This window comes from Notolepis coatsorum (genome assembly GCF_963971535.1).
Source record: "Notolepis coatsorum genome assembly, chromosome: 4".
Taxonomy (NCBI): domain Eukaryota; kingdom Metazoa; phylum Chordata; class Actinopteri; order Aulopiformes; family Paralepididae; genus Notolepis; species Notolepis coatsorum.
In genome coordinates, this window is record NC_140168.1 from 82084542 (window position 1) to 82106014 (window position 21473).

Below are 21473 nucleotides of genomic sequence, written 5' to 3' on the forward strand. Positions count from 1 at the left end.
AGATGCTGACACACGCACACACGCACACGCACACCCACCCACCCACACACAGAGAGAGAGCGAGAGCGAGATACCAAGAGTGTGAGAGAGAGAGGGGGGGGGGGGGGGGGGGAATGACAGAGAGTGAGAGACACACACACTGATATCTGTTTGATTTTAACACTGGCTTTGGCAATGTAAACATATGTTTCCCATTTCAATGAAGCCCCTTTGAATTGAATTGAAAGACAGAAAGAGAGAGAGAGAGACACACAGATAGATAGAGAGAGAGAAACAGTCAGCGACAAAGAGGGAGATAGAGAGAAAGACAGGTACATTGGTAAAGCTGAGTGAGTGAGTGAGTGAGTGAGTGAGTGAGTGAGTGAAGTGAGTGAGTGAAGTGAGTGAGTGAGTGAGTGAGTGAGTGAGTGAGTGAGTGAGTGAGTGAGTGAGTGAGTGAGTGAGTCACTGAGTGACTGAGTGACTGAATGAGTGAGTGAGTGAGTGAGCGAGCAAGTGAAGTAAGTAAGTAAGTGAGTGAGTGAGTGAGTGAGTGAGTGAGTGAGCGACTGATGAGTGAAGTAAGTGAAGTAAGTGAGTGAGTGAAGTAAGTGAAGTAAGTGAGTGAGTGAAGTAAGTGAAGTAAGTGAGTGAGTGAAGTAAGTGAGTGAAATAAGTCAGTGAGTGAGTGAGTGAGTGAGTGAGTGAGTGAGTGAGTGAGTGAGATCCTAGGTCTATGAGGTATTTAGGTGCCTCAAATCTCCCGCCCAAAAAATTTAAATAAATAAACAGTGAAACAGAGACGGCAGGTTTCTGTGGCACCAGTTGTAAGGCTGACCTGGGCCCTCATGCATCAACGTGGACGTAGAACTTGACCTACTTCCACACGTAAGCACGGAATGTAGAACTAGCGCACGCACAGGGAAGTCGGCATTCATCACACGTGCGTACGCAGGCTCTATGGTCCTCCGTGTTGATGAATACCACTTTGTTCTACCGTCAATGCTCGTGCATGATTATCCATATATGGTCATGAAAATGAGGAAACACCCCCCATGGGATGTGAAATAATGGACGGACCCGAGCGGAACCCTGAGAAACTCCACGAAGATTGTTCACTGCTGTCGAACCAAGAAGACACTATCGCGTATTGTGGGATAAATAAAAGGCGGACTCGTAAACGGTGATGTCAGATATCAACGGCTCCCTAAGACCATTGCTGCAATTCTGCCTGGACAGCTCAAAATACTAATAAAGACCGTTCGTTGACCACTGTTTGGCGTTGGTTGTGTGTCATTATAACCGTGCTGTAATATGAATGCCTTTATTAGTTGTGTTCGATTGGCTATATGATTTTTAGATGCATCTATTTTGTTGTCGGCTAATAAAGACCGCGCTGGAATATGACTGCCTTTTCCCGTGTTGTTTGATTAATACCCCAGGGATTAAAGTTCTCCTCAATTTTATTCCAAATCGCGATGGATCTCCCGTCAATTTTCTACCTGCTGCATATGATTTCTAGAGGCATACTACAATCTATTTTGATGTCAGTATTGGGTAGCCTATATAAACAATATAATACGAGAGCATATACAAGAACAATGAATCTCACTGCATGTATGATAGCCTGCCTTTCAATACATGAACTTGAATTCCATCATGTTTGTGTGCGGGACTCACAAGGCTGTAGTCACAATGGGTGGTACCGGTGTACAGTAATAATAACAGTCCACACAATATCACGATCCATGACATAGCCTATGTTCTATTAGGACATGATCTGTGACGACAAATGTTCTAGAATGTTTGATTAAGATATCATACTCTGACAGCATGCCTATGAGCAACAAAAACGCGAACTTGAATCCCATCATATACATAGTCTGTCCACTATAGTGTCATTGCAATGCGTTTTCTATTCTTTCTTATACAGTAAAAAGGGGGAAGAACACTATATTCATATGACTTGTATTCTGCTTTAACGTAAAGCCTTTTAAATATAATCAAAACGTTCCCGTGTTTCTGCGGTCTGCGCAGAATAATAACGAGTTGAGCTTTATGATTTATGATGAATTGAAAATGGGGGACCCTGATGTAAACAAGACGAAAGTTGGTCTGCATCCCCAATCAACAATTGTATGTACTGAGCTGTACTGTACTGTACCCATTCTGCAATCTGTTAATAAACTTTTCAATCAATCAATCAATCAAGCTACGCGGAGCGCAGTCAGTCAGTAGCCTACACCCCGTATATTCCGATAACGCTATATAAACCATGCTGCATTCATTCTGAGAGAAAGATCTATTATTCCAAATGCTATTTATAGGGTTTTGACCATAATTACACTACTGTTGCTATTTTACAATGAACTATAATGAACTACGGTTCGTACAGAACGTGCCAGTGTTATTATGCACAGAAGCTCATTTCCTTGTTGTAATAATATATTCTACCACTGGGCGCTAGGTACGCCAGGTCTGAACTGTGCGTAGATGTAAGCACGAAGTCAAGTTCAAGTTCAAATTGATGAATCCCACTCTTTGCTTAGAAATGATCGTACGCACAGGGTAAGCACAGATCTGTGCGTAGAACACGTTGATGCATGAGGGCCCAGCTAATCCCATTTATACAGCACTGGCGATGCTAGCTTAATGTGACCCTGTCAGGCTGGCGATGTGCCATGTCTGTCTGTATTAGCCTATATGACGCTTACGCTAATGTAGCAATATCCTGGGCTGGCAAGCAGCGCTGCAGGAAGGACCCAACACACACACACCATGCTAAGAGACACACACACACACAGACACACACAGACACACGCACACACACACCCCTGCTAAGAGACACAGACACACACACCTGTTAAGAGACACACACACACACACACACACACACACACACACCCCTGCTAAGACACACACAGAAGACAGACTAGCCTATGGGACAGGCAGGAAATAACTGTCTCCCTGTGTTGGGCTGAATAGTATTAAGGTAAGCTGGACCCTGTTGCTGCAGGCCAGACTGACAGACATGGAGATCAGACCACTGTAATGATAGAGAACACGCACGCACGCACGCACGCACACACACACACACACACACACACACACACACACACACACACACACACACACACACACACACACACACACACACACACACACACACACACACACACACACACACACACACACACACACACACACACACACACACACACACACACACACACACACACACACACACACACACACACACACACACACACACACACACACACACACACACACACACACACACACACACACACACACACAGGGAGAGATGAGGGACACAGATGCATGATCTCAATTGAATGCTGAGGACAACTCTATCTCTTTTTTTTCTCGTTCTTTGTGTGCTAGCAATAGAGTTTAGTTGCACAAGGGCCGACGGAGAAAACAGAATTCTCAGAGACGGAGGAGAGGTGACTCTCTCTCTCTCTGGGGCCGACGGAGTAAACAGGACAGAGTAAACAAACAACTTTCTGGCAAAAATAGTCAACAATAAAGTAAATTTGACCAAAGGATTCAACTAAATTAAATGCATTGCACATGTAGCTTGCATATAGTGTTCATTTTTTTTTTTTCATTAAATAGATTTTTTTCTAAAGTCCGATGACGTCAACGTTTCGTTTACCACCAAACGAAACCTATGAAGTGTGCCGCACGTTCACGGCAACGTTCACGCGCACAATACACGCTTACCTAGGATTTTACTTGATTCGACAACAAGGCAGTCGGGGCAATGGCAAGCCGAAAACGGTCGCAAGTGTGGTTACACTTTACAAAGCTAGATGCAGACAACGCTCGCTGCAATATTATATATTATATATATATATTAACAAATTGTTCTAAATAAATAATAACGATAATAAATCATTTGAAGTTTGGAAAATTTCTTTTTACAACTGAGGTAGGTAGATTACATTTTTAGAGACTAAAGTACAGAAGTACAGAAAAAAGGTACCGTTGGGTACCAGTATCGATTCACAGGTACCAGTATCGGTTCAAATGTGAACAGTACCCAACCCTAGTACTGGCTGAGAGAGGAGGTGGGATGAGCCAGGCGACTGTGGATGTGCAGCTGGCTGCAGTGTGGGGGTTGCCTGCTCGTTGCATCAGACTGTCTCCACATATAGCCAAGGTCACTCCAGCTACGTCTCACTGTGTCAACGAGGAGGAGAGAACTGCCACACTTGATGCCGTGGCACGCTCACACGCAACACGCCGAATCCCAAGTCGCGACTCTAGTTATGGAATCCGGGACGGTAAACCTCACGGGAAGTCTCGCACGGCACAGATAACGAGGAGCGTCAACCTTGAGAATGAAACAACGAGTATAATTGTTGATTCATTCGGTTAGACTTTTAAAGATGCGCCGCGATCTTTGGTCACTTGAAATAAGGGTGTAACACTCGACTAGGGATGAGCCGATGTCACTTCGTCACTGCAGATACCGATTACTGCTTCGATCCATGACATTCACTGAGCAGGATAGACGTGGACCATCGGGTTTGGATCATTGGATTGAGATATGATACGTTGTTCTCCATTAAAGATCTAACATGCTTCTATGTGTTAAACATGCAGCAGATCAAGTCACCTTGCTTTGATTCTTGGTACGGTAAATGGCTGCATTCATATAGTGCTTTTATCCAAAGCGCTTTACAATTTGTTCCTCACATTTTACCCATTCACTCACACATTCACAACCATGCAAGGTGCCCACCTGCTCATCGGGAGCAGTTAGGCGTTAAGTGTCTTGCTCAATAGACACTTCGACAAGCTGCGGGAGGAGCGGGAATCGAACCGGGAACCTCCAGAGTACCAGACGATTGCTCTACCTCCTGAGCCACTGTCCACGTTTCTTGGTATCAGGTTTTAGTATCAGGGAAATTCTCCAATATTACATTTTAGCCTGGTATCGGACTTAGGCTTCAGTGAGACGATAGGGGAGACGGTCTTCAGTGGGACGATAGGGGAGACGGTCTTCAGTGGGACGATAGGGGAGACGGTCTTCAGTGGGACGATAGGGGAGACGGTCTTCAGTGGGACGATAGGGGAGACGGTCTTCAGTGAGACGATAGGGAAGACAGTCTTCAGTGGGACGATAGGGGAGACGGTCTTCAGTGGGACGATAGGGGAGACGGTCTACAGTGGGACGATAGGGGAGACAGTCTTCAGTGGGACGATAGGGGAGACAGTCTTCAGTGGGACGATAGGGGAGACGGTCTTCAGTGGGACGATAGGGGAGACAGTCTTCAGTGGGACGATAGGGGAGACGGTCTTCAGTGGGACGATAGGGGAGACGGTCTTCAGTGGGACGATAGGGGAGACGGTCTTCAGTGAGATGATAGGGAAGACAGTCTTCAGTGGGACGATAGGGGAGACGGTCTTCAGTGGGACGATAGGGGAGATGGTCTACAGTGGGACGATAGGGGAGACAGTCTTCAGTGGGACGATAGGGGAGACAGTCTTCAGTGGGACGATAGGGGAGACGGTCTACAGTGGGACGATAGGGAAGACAGTCTTCAGTGGGACGATAGGGGAGACAGTCTACAGTGGGACGATAGGGAAGACAGTCTTCAGTGGGACGATAGGGGAGACGGTCTTCAGTGGGACGATAGGGGAGACAGTCTTCAGTGGGACGATAGGGGAGACAGTCTTTAGTGGGACGATAGGGGAGACAGTCTTCAGTGGGACGATAGGGGAGACAGTCTTCAGTGGGACGATAGGGGAGACGGTCTACAGTGGGACGATAGGGGAGACGGTCTACAGTGGGACGATAGGGGAGACGGTCTACAGTGGGACGATAGGGAAGACGGTATTCAGTGGGACGATAGGGGAGACGGTCTTCAGTGGGACGATAGGGGAGACGGTCTACAGTGGGACGATAGGGGAGACGGTCTACAGTGGGACGATAGGGAAGACGGTCTTCAGTGGGACGATAGGGGAGACGGTCTTCAGTGGGACGATAGGGGAGACGGTCTTAGCATGCCTTCAGGATGCTTTAAATAGAGACCCCGGGAATGTCTCCCCTCCCAACATACCTCGACCGCCCTATTAGTGACACATGTACGCATATAATATTTATGGTATGTGCACCACCCATACCTACCCCCCCCCCCCCCCCAACATACACACACACACAGGTCATCTGAAAATGTCTCCCATGGCTACATGCCTCCTACCCTATTATCTGATGTAGCAGTAGCCTCAACAGAGTGATGTAGCTGTCAGTCACCCAGACTCCTCCCACGTATCACATCAGCTGTTTCCATCTGACTGACGCTCCTACAAACAAACCTACCTTTAAAGTGTCAATCATTCATGTGGAATAACTTTACCAGATATTATTCACCGAGACGGACAACAGAGTCTTTGATTTGAAGGATAGAGTTTACCGACAGAATGACATGAGACCCAGGTTACAGCAATGGGCCCTAAAGATCTCTGCAGAATGACGAACTAACAAAAGTATCTATACGGGAGACTAGACGAAACAAGTGGAGCATTGACATACATAATATGAATGATAGATATGATGTACAGGGATATCTGTAATTATAGATATGATGTACAGAGATATCTGTAATTATAGATATGATGTACAGAGATATCTGGAAATATAGATATGAAGATATGATGTACAGAGATATCTGGAATTATAGATATGTAGATATGATGTACAGAGATATCTGGAATTATAGATATGATGTACAGAGATATCTGGAATTATAGATATGTAGATATGATGTACAGAGATATCTGGAATTATAGATATGATGTACAGAGATATCTGGAATTATAGATATGTAGATATGATGTACAGAGATATCTGGAATTATAGATATGATGTACGGAGACATCTGTAATTATAGATATGATGTACAGAGATATCTGGAATTATAGATATGATGTACATAGATATATGGAATTATAGATATGTAGATATGATTGTGACGACCCTGCCCCACACTGTGTTGTCTTCCTCTGCTCTGGCTGGCAGAGCAGAGCTGGGGGAGGCTCGTCAGCTAATTGGGGCACACCTGGGCCGGTGTGTGTCCCAGGCACAGGATATCAGAGAGAGGCTGCCTCTGGTCTCGGGCGAACTCCCCACACATTTGGTCCTTTTTTTTGGTTTGGTTGTTTCTTTGGTTGGTGCTTATGTTTTTACACTTACAACATTCATGCTGCACATATACTACATACACACCCTGCACACACACTGATACTCATACATATTGGCTGCTGATTAGTTTAGTTTGAATACATCTTTTGTTATTTCTTAAATTGTGCCTGTGTCTCCCACATTCTTGTTGCGAGCTTGAGCCAGTTCGTAACATGATGTACAGAGATATCTGGAATTATAGATATGTAGATATGATGTACAGAGATATCTGGAATTATAGATATGATGTATAGAGATATATGGAATTATAGATATGATGTACAGAGATATCTGGAATTATAGATATGATGCACAGAGATGTCTGGAATTATAGATATGATGTACAGAGATATCTGTAATTATAGATATGATGTACAGACAGAGATGTCTGGAATTATATATATGATTTACAGAGATGTCTGGAATTATAGATATGATGTACAGAGGACGTCTGGAATTATAGATATGTAGATTCTTCTGTAAGTGCTTCTCTAGTAGTTTCCACTGGTGGTGGCCTGGAACGCCGTTCCCGCCCAGTATGCAAATATGATGCTGGTGCAGGAAATTATGCACGGATAGCAAACAGGAAATGATGCACGCATGCATAGCAAACAGGAAATGATGCACGCATGCATAGCAAACAGGAAATTATGCATGCACGCATAGCAAACAGGAAATGATGCACGCACACATAGCAAAAAGTGGAAGAGAGGAGGTGATGTTCTCACTGGCGGAGAGTTTGAAAAAAACTAAAACATAGTTTTGATTACCGTACATCCTATAGATTTATTGAAATATGCAGTGTATATATAGTTTTATAGTTTTACTTTGTTTGGTGTGTGAGCTAATGTAGGTGAACAGTTTGAAAATAAACTGTTGTACCATGCAATATCATACACGATAGAATGTTTGAAATAGTATCATTGCCCTAGAGGTCTTTTCTGGGCAGCTGAAAAAACAGACTGGAGAGAGGGCGTGGCCAGAGAGTGGCATGGCCAGAGAGAGGGCGTGGTCCCAGACGGGGCGTGGTCTGAGGCGTAATGGAGACAGAAAACAGCCTCCTCAACCTCTTGGTATTTCAACATCAGATCTGTAACAGACAGCTCAATTACTATAACTGGGTGGAATAGGGAGTAGGAAACACACACACACACACATACACATACACATACACGCACACACAGGTTGCAGTCTTACAAAATGACCATCAATGTGAGCATTCTAACTAGGGGTGGGTCTCCATGGACAAATTTATTAAAAATAATCAAGATGACTTCTTATTAATTCGGTTATAATATACTTGATGTGGAATCATTTGACCAGATATTATTCCCGGAGGCGGACAACAGAGTCTTTACTGACAGAATAACAGAATGTTGTAACACAGAGAGACCCAGGTTACAGCAATGGCCCTATAGCCCAGATCTCTGTAGAATGACGAACTAACAAAGTATCTCTACAGGAGAGTAGACAAAACTAAGTGGAGCATTGACGTACATAATATGAATGATTTAATAGCAAACCACTTCACCACAGTCTGCAGTTGTTTTTAATGATCTTAAATGTTAAATTGATTGACTTTCTATATTCTTTTGTATTTATTATGTATTGTATTTCTCGACATAATTGTAAATGAGAGCTTTCTCTCAATGATCCTTCCAGATTAAATAGAGATATGGATAGATAGATATGATTGGGAATCACGTAGAGATATGAGTGCAAGCTATGTGTCTATCTGTGTGTGTGTGTGTGTGTGTGTGTGTGTGTATGTGTGTGTGTGTGTGTGTGTGTGTGTGTGTGTGTGTGTGTGTGTGTGTGTGTGTGTGTGTGTGTGTGTGTGTGTGTGTGTGTGTTAGAAAGAGAGAGTGAGAGAAAGAGCAGTGGGTTGTTACACACGTCCCAGTGGTCCACGGCTACTTGCCGTACGGTGTGTGTGATCCTGACTGGCACATGGCAGTAGCGTGACCGTACCCACCACAAGCTGAACGAGACGAGCTCTTAGTTACATTACACAACCGTACCGCCCAAGGCTGGGTCACCTATAAAAATATAAATGTCAGATGTCTGCACCCTGAAGTGGGTTGGGACCATTTTGGACCTCCATAAAAATGGCTTTGGCCCTCCTCAGGGTTCCTGCATCATAGGATATCTTCAGTGATGTAATGTAAAGGAATAGCTGCTTTGAGATAGGGCTGGGAGGTATAGGATACCATGATGGATCCATGCAAATATATGGATTTGTTTTTGTTTTTATAAGAAATTGAAGTGCCCTTGAGCGAGGCACTTGACAGCCAAATGCTGCACTGCTTCTGCTCAGTCGTGAATGGTGAATATAAGTGGTGAATGTGAAAGTGGTTGGTTGGTTGACTAGCTATAAGTGGTTGGTTGGCTAGGTAGGTGGCTGTTTGGTTGGTTGACTAGTAGCTATAAGTGGTTGGTTGGCTGGGTAGGTGGCTGGTTGGTTGGAGTAGGTGGTTGGTTAGTTGGTTGGTTGGCTAGCTATACGTGGTTGGTTGACTAGCTATAAGTGGTTGGTTGGTTGATTAACTATAAGTAGTTGGTTGACTAGCTATAAGTGGTTGGTTGGCTAGGTAGGTGGCTGGTTGGTTGGAGTAGGTGGTTGGTTTGTTTGTTGGTTGGCTAGGTAGGTGGCTGGTTGGTTGGAGTAGGTGGTTGGTTTGTTTGTTGGTTGGCTAGGTAGGTGGTTGGTTGGTTGGCTAGCTATAAGTGGTTGGTTGGTTGGTTGACTAGCTATAAGTGGTTGGTTGGTTGGTTGGTTGACTAGCTATAAGTGGTTGGTTGGTTGGTTGGTTGACTAGCTATAAGTGGTTGGTTGGTTGGTTGGTTGACTAGCTATAAGTCGTTGGTTGGTTGGTTGACTAGCTATAAGTGGTTGGTTGGTTGGTTGGTTGACTAGCTATAAGTGGTTGGTTGGTTGGTTGGTTGGTTGGTTGGTTGACTAGCTATAAGTGGTTGGTTGGTTGGTTGGTTGACTAGCTATAAGTGGTTGGTTGGTTGGTTGACTAGCTATAAGTGGTTGGTTGGTTGGTTGACTAGCTATAAGTGGTTGGTTGGTTGGTTGGTTGACTAGCTATAAGTGTTGGTTGGCTAGGTAGGTGGCTGGATGGTTTGTTGGTTGGCTAGGTAGGTGGTTGGTTTGTTTGTTGGTTGGCTAGGTAGGTGGTTGGTTTGTTTGTTGGTTGGCTAGGTAGATGGTTGGTTTGTTTGTTGGTTGGCTAGGTAGGTGGTTGGTTTGTTTGTTGGTTGGCTAGGTAGGTGGTTGGTTTGTTTGTTGGTTGGCTAGGTAGGTGGTTGGTTTGTTTGTTGGTTGGCTAGGTAGGTGGTTGGTTTGTTTGTTGGTTGGCTAGGTAGGTGGTTGGTTTGTTTGTTGGTTGGCTAGGTAGGTGGTTGGTTTGTTTGTTGGTTGGCTAGGTAGGTGGTTGGTTGGTTGGTTGGCTAGGTAGGTGGTTGGTTTGTTTGTTGGTTGGCTAGGTAGGTGGTTGGTTTGTTTGTTGGTTGGCTAGGTAGGTGGTTGGTTTGTTTGTTGGTTGGCTAGGTAGGTGGTTGGTTTGTTTGTTGATTGGCTAGGTAGGTGGTTGGTTGGTTGGTTGGCTAGGTAGGTGGTTGGTTGGTTGGTTGGCTAGGTAGGTGGTTGGTTGGGTAGCTAGGTAGGTGTCTAATCTAATATAATCTATTAGATGTTACAAGGTGGTTATAATCTAGTGTGAATGTAATCTATTAGATGTTACATGGTGGTTATAATCTAGTGTGAATGTAATCTATTAGATGTTACATGGTGGTTATAATCTAGTGTGAATATAATCTATTAGATGTTATATGGTGGTTATAATCTAGTATGAATGTAATCTTTGAGAAAGACTGGAATAAAAACAGAAGATCAGTGTGATACCAGGGTGGGCTATATTAATGGGTCAAATTCTCTCTCTTTCTTTCTTGCCCTCTTTCTCCCTTCCTCTCTCCCCCACCCTGTTTAGCTCTCCATCAGTCAGCACTGGTGTATTTCAATCAGTTCCTGTTTCATCATTACATCGGTGTGTGGAAATATCAGTGTGATCAGGGCCTGAGGGGTTGGCATGGATTAAACAAGTCCTAATTTATGGAATGGGACTAAACACGTGTATGCACGCACTCACACACACACACAGACACCCACAGAGATGCTGACCGGCTTTTCATATCCCTGGCCAATAGAAAGAAGAGAAGATATAAATTCTTGGGACACCTAATGTCAGAGAGAGAGAGAGAGAGAGAGAGAGAGAGAGAGAGAGAGAGAGAGAGAGAGAGAGAGAGAGAGAGAGAGGAGAGAGAGAGAGAGAGAGAGAGAGAGAGAGAGAGAGAGAGAGAGAGAGAGTGTGAACAGTGTTTGTACATTTCCTATGTGACTGTATGGCAGGGCTATGTTGACAGTTAGTGTAATTCACAATAAATGTACATGCAAGCGTGCAGTATGTGTGTGTGTGCGCGCAAGCATTTGACTCTGATTGACTCTGCCAAGCCGGACACTTTGATCCTCCCAAAACATCTAGTTCTATACACCACCTATCTAGAACACACATCTCTTTCTCTCCCCCCTCTCTGTCCGTTTCTCTCTTCTCTCCTTCTCCCCTCCCTCTCTCTTCATTTTCTCTCCCCTCTCTCTCTCTTCTCCCTCTCTCTCCCCCCCCATCTCTCTCTCCCCCTCTCTTCTCCCTCTCTCTCTCTCCCTCTTCTCTCTCCCTCCCCCTCTCTTCTCCCTCTCTCGCTCTCTCTCTCTCTCCCCTCTCTGTCTGTTTCTCTATTTCCCCCCCCCTCTCTCTCTCTTCATCTTCTCTCCCTCTCTCGCTCTTCTCCCTCTCTCGCTCTCTCTCTCTTCTCCCTCTCTCTCTCCCTCTTTCTTGTCTCTCCCCCCATCTCTCTCTCCCTCTTCTCTCTCTCTCCCTAAAGTTAAATTGTGCAACTCTCTCTCTGCACCAGCCTACAGACTCAGTCATATGTCATGTCGCTGCCCCGCCCCCATCTGTGATGTCAGAGTACCTAGCCTAGTATCAAAGAATGTCTAGGAGGGAGAAAATAGGTACTTTGAAATGATCAGGGGTTTAGCGTCCATGAACTTGGGGTGTGGGGATTTTGCAGGGCACTTTTTTAAATATTTGCGTGACACCAAAGCGAAGTCGGCTATTCTCTGTCCTCTCCACAATGGTGGAATTAACTTCCCACCACAGTCAGGACAGCTGAAACCCTTAAGTGACTTACTTTTACTTAATCCTCTTTACCCCGTTGGGGGGCATAGGGCGTCCACCAGAGCTCTCCATCTCACTCTCTTCTGGGCCTTTGCTTCTTGCCAGCTCACTCAGAAACCCTTAAGTACCATATAAGAACTTTTTTTTAAACAACCGATGCATTAGACTGTGAGTCGATCCAAATCCGGAGTACACAACCTCTGCTGTGTTGACTATGAACATACACACCACTAATGCTGAACCATTAGATCGTGAGATAAGAAAACGCAAAGGAGAGGAAAAGGCCGCCACTCGTATGAAAACCTGGACCAGACAGACATATATGGTCTGAACTTCTGAAGCGGTGGGTTTATGTTGTAGTACACACACATTAGAGGCAGTCAAGGAAATGTTCTATCCCTCCCAACTACTGTCAACACTAAGGACTGTTTACTGTAAGCTATAGCCTCTATGTGGGAGAGAGCCAGACGACTAAAGCGTATCACTGCAGCACAGACACAGTGTAACACTGCAGCACAATGGTTCTCAAGGCACAGGGATAATTATTATACTATTATTATTATTATTATTATTATTATTATTATTATTATTATTATTATTATTATTATTATTATTATTATTATTATTATTATTATTATATTATTATATTATTATATTATATTATTATACTATTCTGGTAATAGTGATAACCGGGAACGAACATCCCACCACAGTTAGGACAGCCAAATCCCGGCCAATCTTTCGCGGTTGACTAAAAACATGCTTCGTCAATCAATATCTGAAATTAATTTGAAAAATATATTAAAAAAATAAAACACTAACCCTCTTACTGTCCTATACTACCATGCACTCCTCCTACTATACTAATATGTCTTATGTCTACGCACTTAACACTGCAGCACCAACGTTTCAGCACTGTTTGTATTTTATTCTTATAACTTTTTTATCATGTCTACTTTATTTAATTTTATTATCTATTCTATTTTATTATTTGTATTTTGCACAATCAAGGCCGGCATTGCCACCTACATTTCACTGCATGTCTCATATATGTATGTGACAAATACATCTCTTGAATCTTGAATCTTTGATGAACATTGTTACTCAGCTGAAAAGAGTTGTACCCTTCCTGCTGACTTGTCGTACAAAACTTGTAAGTCGCTTTGGATAAAAGCATCAGCTAAATGACAAAATGTAAAAAAAAAATTAATGTAATCGGACGTGTACCTCACCGACGCATTCCGTGTCTCGAGGGCTCAGCCTTATCGTCACCCAGAGGAGAGCACACCTCCAGCGAACTGCAGACGCTATTTCCTCAATTGTTTCCTCAACTTTCCTCGAGTTGGGCCCAGTGGCGTCGCGTGTGTAAAATAATAGGGGATGCCAAAAAAAAAGTTTGTTATTATTAATATTTTTATTTTTATTTTTTTTACTTAAGCCTAGCAGTCACCATGTACAGTATGGCTCGGCGGCCACTGCCAGTCAAACCAAGCAGTCACCATGTACAGTATGGCTCGGCGGCGTTACTACTATGAACAAAACAAAGCCAAGAGAACAGTTTTGACTCTTCAAATAAAGTGACTATATTTATTTTTCCAAATAGTTAGCATACTGTAGCATTTAACCGTAGGACGCACCAATATACTAGTTACTGTACTACTAGCATCATGTAACTCCCAGCAGGGATGCACCAATATACTAGTTACTGTACTACTAGCATCATGTAACTCCCAGCAGGGATGCACCAATATACTAGTTACTGTACTACTAGCATCATGCAACTCCCAGCAGGGATGCACCAATATACTAGTTACTGTACTACTAGCATCATGCAACTCCCAGCAGGGATGCACCAATATACTAGTTACTGTACTACTAACATCATGTAACTCCCAGCAGGGATGCACCAATATACTAGTTACTGTACTACTAGCATCATGTAACTCCCAGCAGGGACACACCAATATACTAGTTACTGTACTACTAGCATCATGTAACTCCCAGCAGGGATGCACCAATATACTAGTTACTGTACTACTAGCATCATGTAACTCCCAGCAGGGATGCACCAATATACTAGTTACTGTACTACTAGCATCATGTAACTCCCAGCAGGGATGCACCAATATACTAGTTACTGTACTACTAGCATCATGTAACTCCCAGCAGGGATGCACCAATATACTAGTTACTGTACTACTAGCATCATGTAACTCCCAGCAGGGATGCACCAATATACTAGTTACTGTACTACTAGCATCATGTAACTCCCAGCAGGGATGCACCAATATACTAGTTACTGTACTACTAGCATCATGTAACTCAGTTAGCATCCAAGCTAGCCATAACGTTAGTAGCTTAGCATCCAAGCTACTGTAGAAACTGCATCTTACCTGGTCAATAAACTGGTCCTCCTTGCTCCTCCTGGACAGATAGATAATATCCACAGTGGTTTGCTGTGCTGGTCCTCAATAAATGTCCCGCCGGCAAAAAATAAGTGGCTAATAAAGTGCTAAATGTTTGATAATAGAATAGAGGATTCGTCCGAACGTGCCTGCTGTTAATACAATTTTCAATCAATCAATCAATCAATCCCGCGAGGGGATGACATCAGACCTATGGTTCAGACGTTGTCACGTGATTCACGTTAGATGCCAGTAATCCCAGTATGTGGATTCTAGAGTACCTTTTTTGCCAGAGGGACCAGTGTTAACATGTGGAAAGGGCTTTAGTCAGCTCGACTGCTCGAATCCTATTGGCTAATAACTGGTTTTGGATGGATCACGTGGTGGATGCTAGGGAAATACACCCCCCTCCTCCCCTCCTGCCTGCCTGAGCTGCAGTGACTCTGAGCACAGTGACAGCCAGCCTGCCTCAGTGAGTCTGACAGTGTAGAGTGAGAAGATTTAAAAAAATTAAAATTAAAATTTAAAATGTTCATATTTCATATTCATATTTTAATGGGGAAGCGTGGCTTCCCTTGGCTTCCAGGAGGATTCGCCACTGGTTGGGCCTCTACTACAGTTGAAAACATAACAGCTTTTTAATTTTAATAAAAAATTTGGGCTTTCTGTATTTTTCACCCATCCCGATTTGAGTCGTTATGCCAATTCCCTTCCTGGTCGTTGCGCGCATTGCCCCACTGTCGGCCTGGGGAGGGTGTAGAACTACCACATGCCTCCTCCGATACATGTGGAGTCGCCAGCCGCTTCTTTTCTTCACCTGACAGCGAGGAGTTTCACTGGGGGAACGTAATGTGTGCGGAGGTTCACGCTATTTCCCCCCAGATCCCCTCCTTGCTGTACAGGCACCCCGACCGACCAGTAGGAGTCGACGTTTACAACGACCAGGACACACATACCTAGGGTGACCAGATGCAAAAAGTCCAAAAGCAGGACAACAGTAAGATTTTGGTGGGACAAAGTGGGACAGATAGATAATGTAATTTTTTTTATTAGAATAACATGGTCTTCACCGAGACCAATGTTTTTTTTTGCTTCAAAAAGAGGGACATCCTCTCAATATGTGGGACGTTCGGTCAAATGGTGGGACAGTGCAACCAAAAGGGGGACACCTGGTCACCCTACACATACCCCACCGGCTTCCCACCCGCTAACACTGCCAATTGTGTTAGTAGGGACGACTGACCACGCCGGAGGTACCGCTGACAGCTGGATTCGATCCCAGAGTCTCTGCGGTGGTAGGCGAGTGCTTAGTCCACTGTGCTACCCAGCCGTGCACAACATAACAGCTGTTATCCAAAGCGATTCACAACATAATATGCCTCACATTCACCCGTTCATGGCGGAGGTGCCCGTGTTAGTGAGTGAAGGGTCGACGCGCTAACCATACGGAGCCAGAATCGAACCTTGCGATTACCAGACCTCCACCTCCTGAGCCACTGTTCGCCCCCAGACAGTGTAATAAATAAAGCTAGTTTAACTACACTGTAAATGTTAAAGTGGAATAAAATATGTTTTTAAAGGGGAACTCCAACATTTTGGGAAATTTGCTTATTTAACATCTTCCCTGGAGTTAGACAAGAAGATACATACCTTTTTTGTCTCTGTGCGTGCATTTTAGCTTTGGGAATAGACGCTCCGTTAGCATAGCTTAGCTTCATCACTGGAAGTGAGGCAGGACAGTAGCCTTACAGTGCCTTACAGTGTATTGCAAGGTCTGACATTGACCAAATTTGATATGCATGACCTTGGTGGGCTCTAGGTCAACTCCTGAAAAGGGGATCAATGTCAGACCTTGCAATCAAAAGTTAGGGGGCGCACTGAAATTATGGCAAGGGTTATTAGCCCCCTAACTTTTGATTGCAAAGTCTGACATTGACCCCCTTTTCAGGAGTTGACCTAGAGCCCACCAAGGTCATGCATATCAAGTTTGGTCAATGTCAGACCTTGCAATACACTGTAAGGCACTGTAAGGCTACTGTCCTGCCTCACTTCCAGTGATGAAGCTAAGCTATGCTAACGGAGCGTCTATTCCCAAAGCTAAAATGCACGCACAGAGACAAAAAAGATATGTATCTTCTTGTCTAACTCCAGGGAAGATGTTAAATAAGCTAATTTCCCAAAATGTTGGAGTTCCCCTTTAAGACAAAGTCAACGCAAAGAATACCACTTCAGGATGAATATCGGGCGAAAAGCGACTACTGACAACATCAGTTTCGGGTCACAAAAAAACATTTGAAAAATAAGAGTTTGCATGAATGAGAGTTTAAACCCCCACCTCACACACACACACACGTCACACACACCAGTGGAGAGAAGGTGTGTAGCATGTAAACCAGGGAACATGGGGTTGATGATTGTAGCGTGATAGTGCAGTAGTGAATTATTGAAGGACTCCTCAACCTTTACAAAATGGCTTTGAACCCCCACTGACGACCTCGCCTACAGCACCGCTCCCTGGAGACACACGCACACACACACACACACATACACATAGTAGGCATACACTTACACACAAAAATAGACACAGAATTTGCTTCTGCTCCTTCTCTGTTCTCGTATTTTCTCTTCTCTTCTAATGTCCTTCCTTCTCTTCCTCTGCCCGTCTGCATGTCGTCTTCCGTCTTCTTTCTCTCATCCTCTTGTCGTCATCTTCTCCATCCCTTTCTCCTGTCCCCTTGTTCATATCTCCACCCCTCTCTCTCCTGTCCTCTCTTTCATCTCTTCACCCCTCATCTCTCCTGTCCCCTCCTTCATCTCTCCACCCTCCTCTCTCCTGTCCCCTCCTTCATCTCTCCACCCTCCTCTCTCCTGTCCTCTCTTTCATCTCTCCACCCCTCCTCTCTCCTGTCCCCTCCTTCATCTCTCCACCCCTCCTCTCTCCTGTCCCCTCCTTCATATCTCCACCCCTCCTCTCTCCTGTCCCCTCCTTCATCTCTCCACCCCTCTCTCCTGTCCCCTCCTTCATCTCTCCACCCTCCTCTCTCCTGTCTCATCTCTCCACCCTCCTCTCTCCTGTCTCATCTCTCCACCCTCCTCTCTCCTGTCCTCTCTTTCATCTCTCCACCCCTCCTCTCTCCTGTCCCCTCCTTCATCTCTCCACATCTCTCTCCTGTCTCATCTCTCCACCCTCCTCTCTCCTGTCCCCTCCTTCATCTCTCCACATCTCTCTCCTGTCTCATCTCTCCACCCTCCTCTCTCATGTCCCCTCCTTCATCTCTTCACCCCTCTCTCCTGTCCCCTCCTTCATCTCTCCACGCTTTGCTCTCTTCTGCCTTTTCCAGTTAACTCCATGGAAGCTGCCACGGCAGTCATTTAAACTGTGGTAGGATTAATTCTGAGATTCTACTATAGGCCTGCAGTATACTGCAGTAGTGAATGACAATACTTTAAAGGTCCCATGCATTGCTATTCCTTGCACTATTTGGGCAACTTTACACAATTCCTGTGAGTCTATGGAACACATATGTAAATGTAAAAAAAAAAATCTAAAAAATGCATTGTTTTTTATTTCGAATGAAGTACTCAAAAGCATAATTTTTCTACCTCAGGATTTCCAGCTGTTATTGGATGGGCTCCGGCCATAAGCGCTTTGAGTGACAGTCACCCACACAGTCTGCGAGTGGCAGACAGAGAGAGATAGAGAGAGATTGAGGGGGATACTAATTAATTTCGCCGTGGGGGGCATAATCCCACGGGACAATGAATAAAAAATGAATGAAAAATGAATGAAAACGTTTATTTTTGGACATGTTATTCTCCATATTTCTCCAAACAACTCACAATATCTTGTTCCGTCAAACCAAACAATCATAGCAACAAATAAAAAAAACATTAAAAGAAAAACATTAAAAAAAGAAAAAAAGAAGGAATTATAAACAAAAGGTCAAGAGCAATGTGTTTGGTTAGGAGACATGTCCAAAAAAGGAGTAGATGCATTGGTAACTTGTTTCAAATGACAATATATACCCTTGTGATTATTATTGCAAGGATCGGAATATGGGCGTGGGAGCATGCGCAAAGATATATATATATTTTTTTTTAATTATCTTTTTCCCTCTTCTTTTTCAGTTTTTTTCTCCCCTCCCAATGTTAGTCGTTATGGCAATTCCCAATCCCCTTCCTGGTTGTTGCGCACTCTACCCCCTACCGTTGGTCTGGGAGGGCGGAGACTATCACATGCTTCCTCCGACACATGTGTACCCACTGCCCAGCCCACCACTTCTTTTCACCTGGCAGCGCGGACTCTCACTGAGAGTGTAACGTGTGGAAGGTCACACTACCTCTCTTAGATCCTTCCCTCGCTGTGCAGGCGCCCCGACCGAACTGTAGGAGTCGCTGTCCACAACGACCCAGACCCACCCACCGGCTTCCCTCCCGCTGACTCTGCCAATCGAGCCAGTATGACGGCCGGCCAAGCCGGAAGCAACGCTGACAGCTGGATTCGATACCAGTGTCTCTTGCGTTGGTGACGAGCGCCTTGTCTGCTGCGCCACCCAACCGCCCTCCGCAAAGATATTTTGACAGTGATTATGCGAGTGCTCCCGACTGCGGGGGAGAAGAACCACACCAGCCCGCGCGCACACACATTTACACACACTCCTGCGCGCGGTCCCTCTCTCGGTCTATCTCTCTCTCTCTCTCCCCCTCTATCTCTCCCTCTCTCTTGCTCGCTCGTTCTCTGCTGTCTGTCGGCTGTTTGAGGAAGTAATTCCACTCGCTCTGTTCCGCTCTGAGCAAATTGTTGATTGTGGGCGGTGACTACAACCACAGAGCCAATCAGATAACAATCAGCTCAATCAGCTCCTTGCTATGTCGCATTGCGAGTCAAATCAGAATGACCTAATTCACTGGGGGAGGAGATTGTCTTAACTGAATTAGAGGAATCCGCCAATATGGTAATTAGAGACACAGACCCATTGATACTAACCCATATTGCTATAAAACAATGCTAAACACTGGAAAAAGCCATTTATAATGTATGTGACCTTTAAGCTAATTTCTCAAAATGTTGCCATGTTCCTTTTAGTCTTCTCCAGAGAGAGACAATAAGATAGATATCTGGCTGAACGTTAGCCTAGCTTAGCACAATGAATGGAAGCGGACAGTGCCGGTTAGCCTAGGCATTGTCCAACTAAGACCTCCCCCGAAGGCTAACCGACAGGCTAACATGCAGCCAGATAGCTTTCTACTCCTGAACGCACAGAGAGGAAACTGGTATCTATCTTCTTGTCTCTCTCTGGAGAAGACGGTAAGCTAATGTCCCAAAATGTTGCCGTGTTCCAGAATCTAAATGTTGATAATAATGGTCTTGATCATAATCTCTGGTGATTCCCACCCCACGTTGAAAACACACTCCGGTCTCAGAATTATTAACAGGGACAAAACCAACACACCCCACCTTTTTCTTTCCCCCACGGAGACCCATGCAGCTGCAGGTATGCTTTATTATGCCGTCTGATGCTCCTTAACGAGCTGAGGCGGGTGGGGCTTCATGACTAATTAAGCACAGAGGAGACAGTGGGGCAGAGGAAATGAAAGGAACACATGTGAGGCTCACCTGCCCGGGGGGGCGCACCGGTTAATAATTCAAACGCACCCTCAGACCGGCTGCCCAGCAGATAGATATATACGACAGCACGGGTATAATACACATCTATGGACCTTTACAGTGGAGTTGCATTGCTAGGAGTCAGCTTAGGCCCAGGTTTATTTCCTGTTAGCTATTGATATAGCCATTTCCTGCAACAGGAAATTGATATAGGCATAGATATGTGGGCGACAGTGGCTCAATAGCAGTCGTCTGGTGATCTGAAGGTTCGCGGTTCGATTCCGGCTCCTCCCGGCAACATGTTGGGAGTGTCCTTGAGCAAGACACTTAACCCCTAACTGCTCCCGAAGTGCAGGTTGGCACCTTGCATGGTCGCCTCCGCCGCTGGTGAGTGAATGAGTGAGTGTGAGGCGTATGTTAAAAAGCATGTTGGATAAAAGCTCTATATAAATGCAGACCAAATGCAAACCATTAATATACTCCACGTCCGCTTAGGATGACAATCTGTGTATATTTGACTTCATAAGAATACATTAGAAACAAAGGGATTTTATGAACCCTATGAAATAATGACTAAGGGGGAAATTAAGAAGGACACAAGCATTTGACAGTTTAAATACCCAGTGCAGAGGTTCATCTAACCTGTCAAACGCCTGTCCCTGAGTTCAACGCAACGGCTTATCAATCATTGAAAACTTTTTAACATTTTGCTAGAAATATCACAATTTCCTTAAAGTTATTTTGTGCATCACTCTGTTTTGAATTTGAATTTAAATGGCTGCATAAAGCAAGCATTTGTTGACTCGCATGTTGATAAGAGTATTAAAACTTGGAACTTGAAAAAGATCTGTTTAAGGTAAAAAATATATATATAAAAAAAAAATGCGATTAATTTGTGATTAATCGCGAGTTAACTATGGACACTCATGCGATTAATCGAGTTAAATATTTTAATCGATTGACAGCACTACAAGGAATACACTTCTCAGCCAATCAGAATCGTGTATTCGGGGAAGCCACTGTGTCAC

At 44.5% G+C, this 21473-nt stretch overlaps 1 protein-coding gene across 1 annotated transcript in view; it reads right to left on the reverse strand.

Moving 5' to 3' along the window:
- Window positions 1–21473, reverse strand: part of LOC311226581 (protein MTSS 1-like) — a gene marked incomplete at its 3' end in the record, with an annotated part of 147949 nt that overhangs the window by 92594 nt on the left and 33882 nt on the right. The window contains exons 3-5 of the mRNA XM_084312001.1: window positions 6072–6081; window positions 5278–5442; window positions 4981–5172 (exon numbers count right to left, since the gene is read on the reverse strand). Of these exons, the coding sequence (XP_084168127.1) occupies window positions 4981–5172; window positions 5278–5442; window positions 6072–6081 (367 nt within the window). The remainder of the gene's footprint in view (window positions 1–4980; window positions 5173–5277; window positions 5443–6071; window positions 6082–21473) is intronic.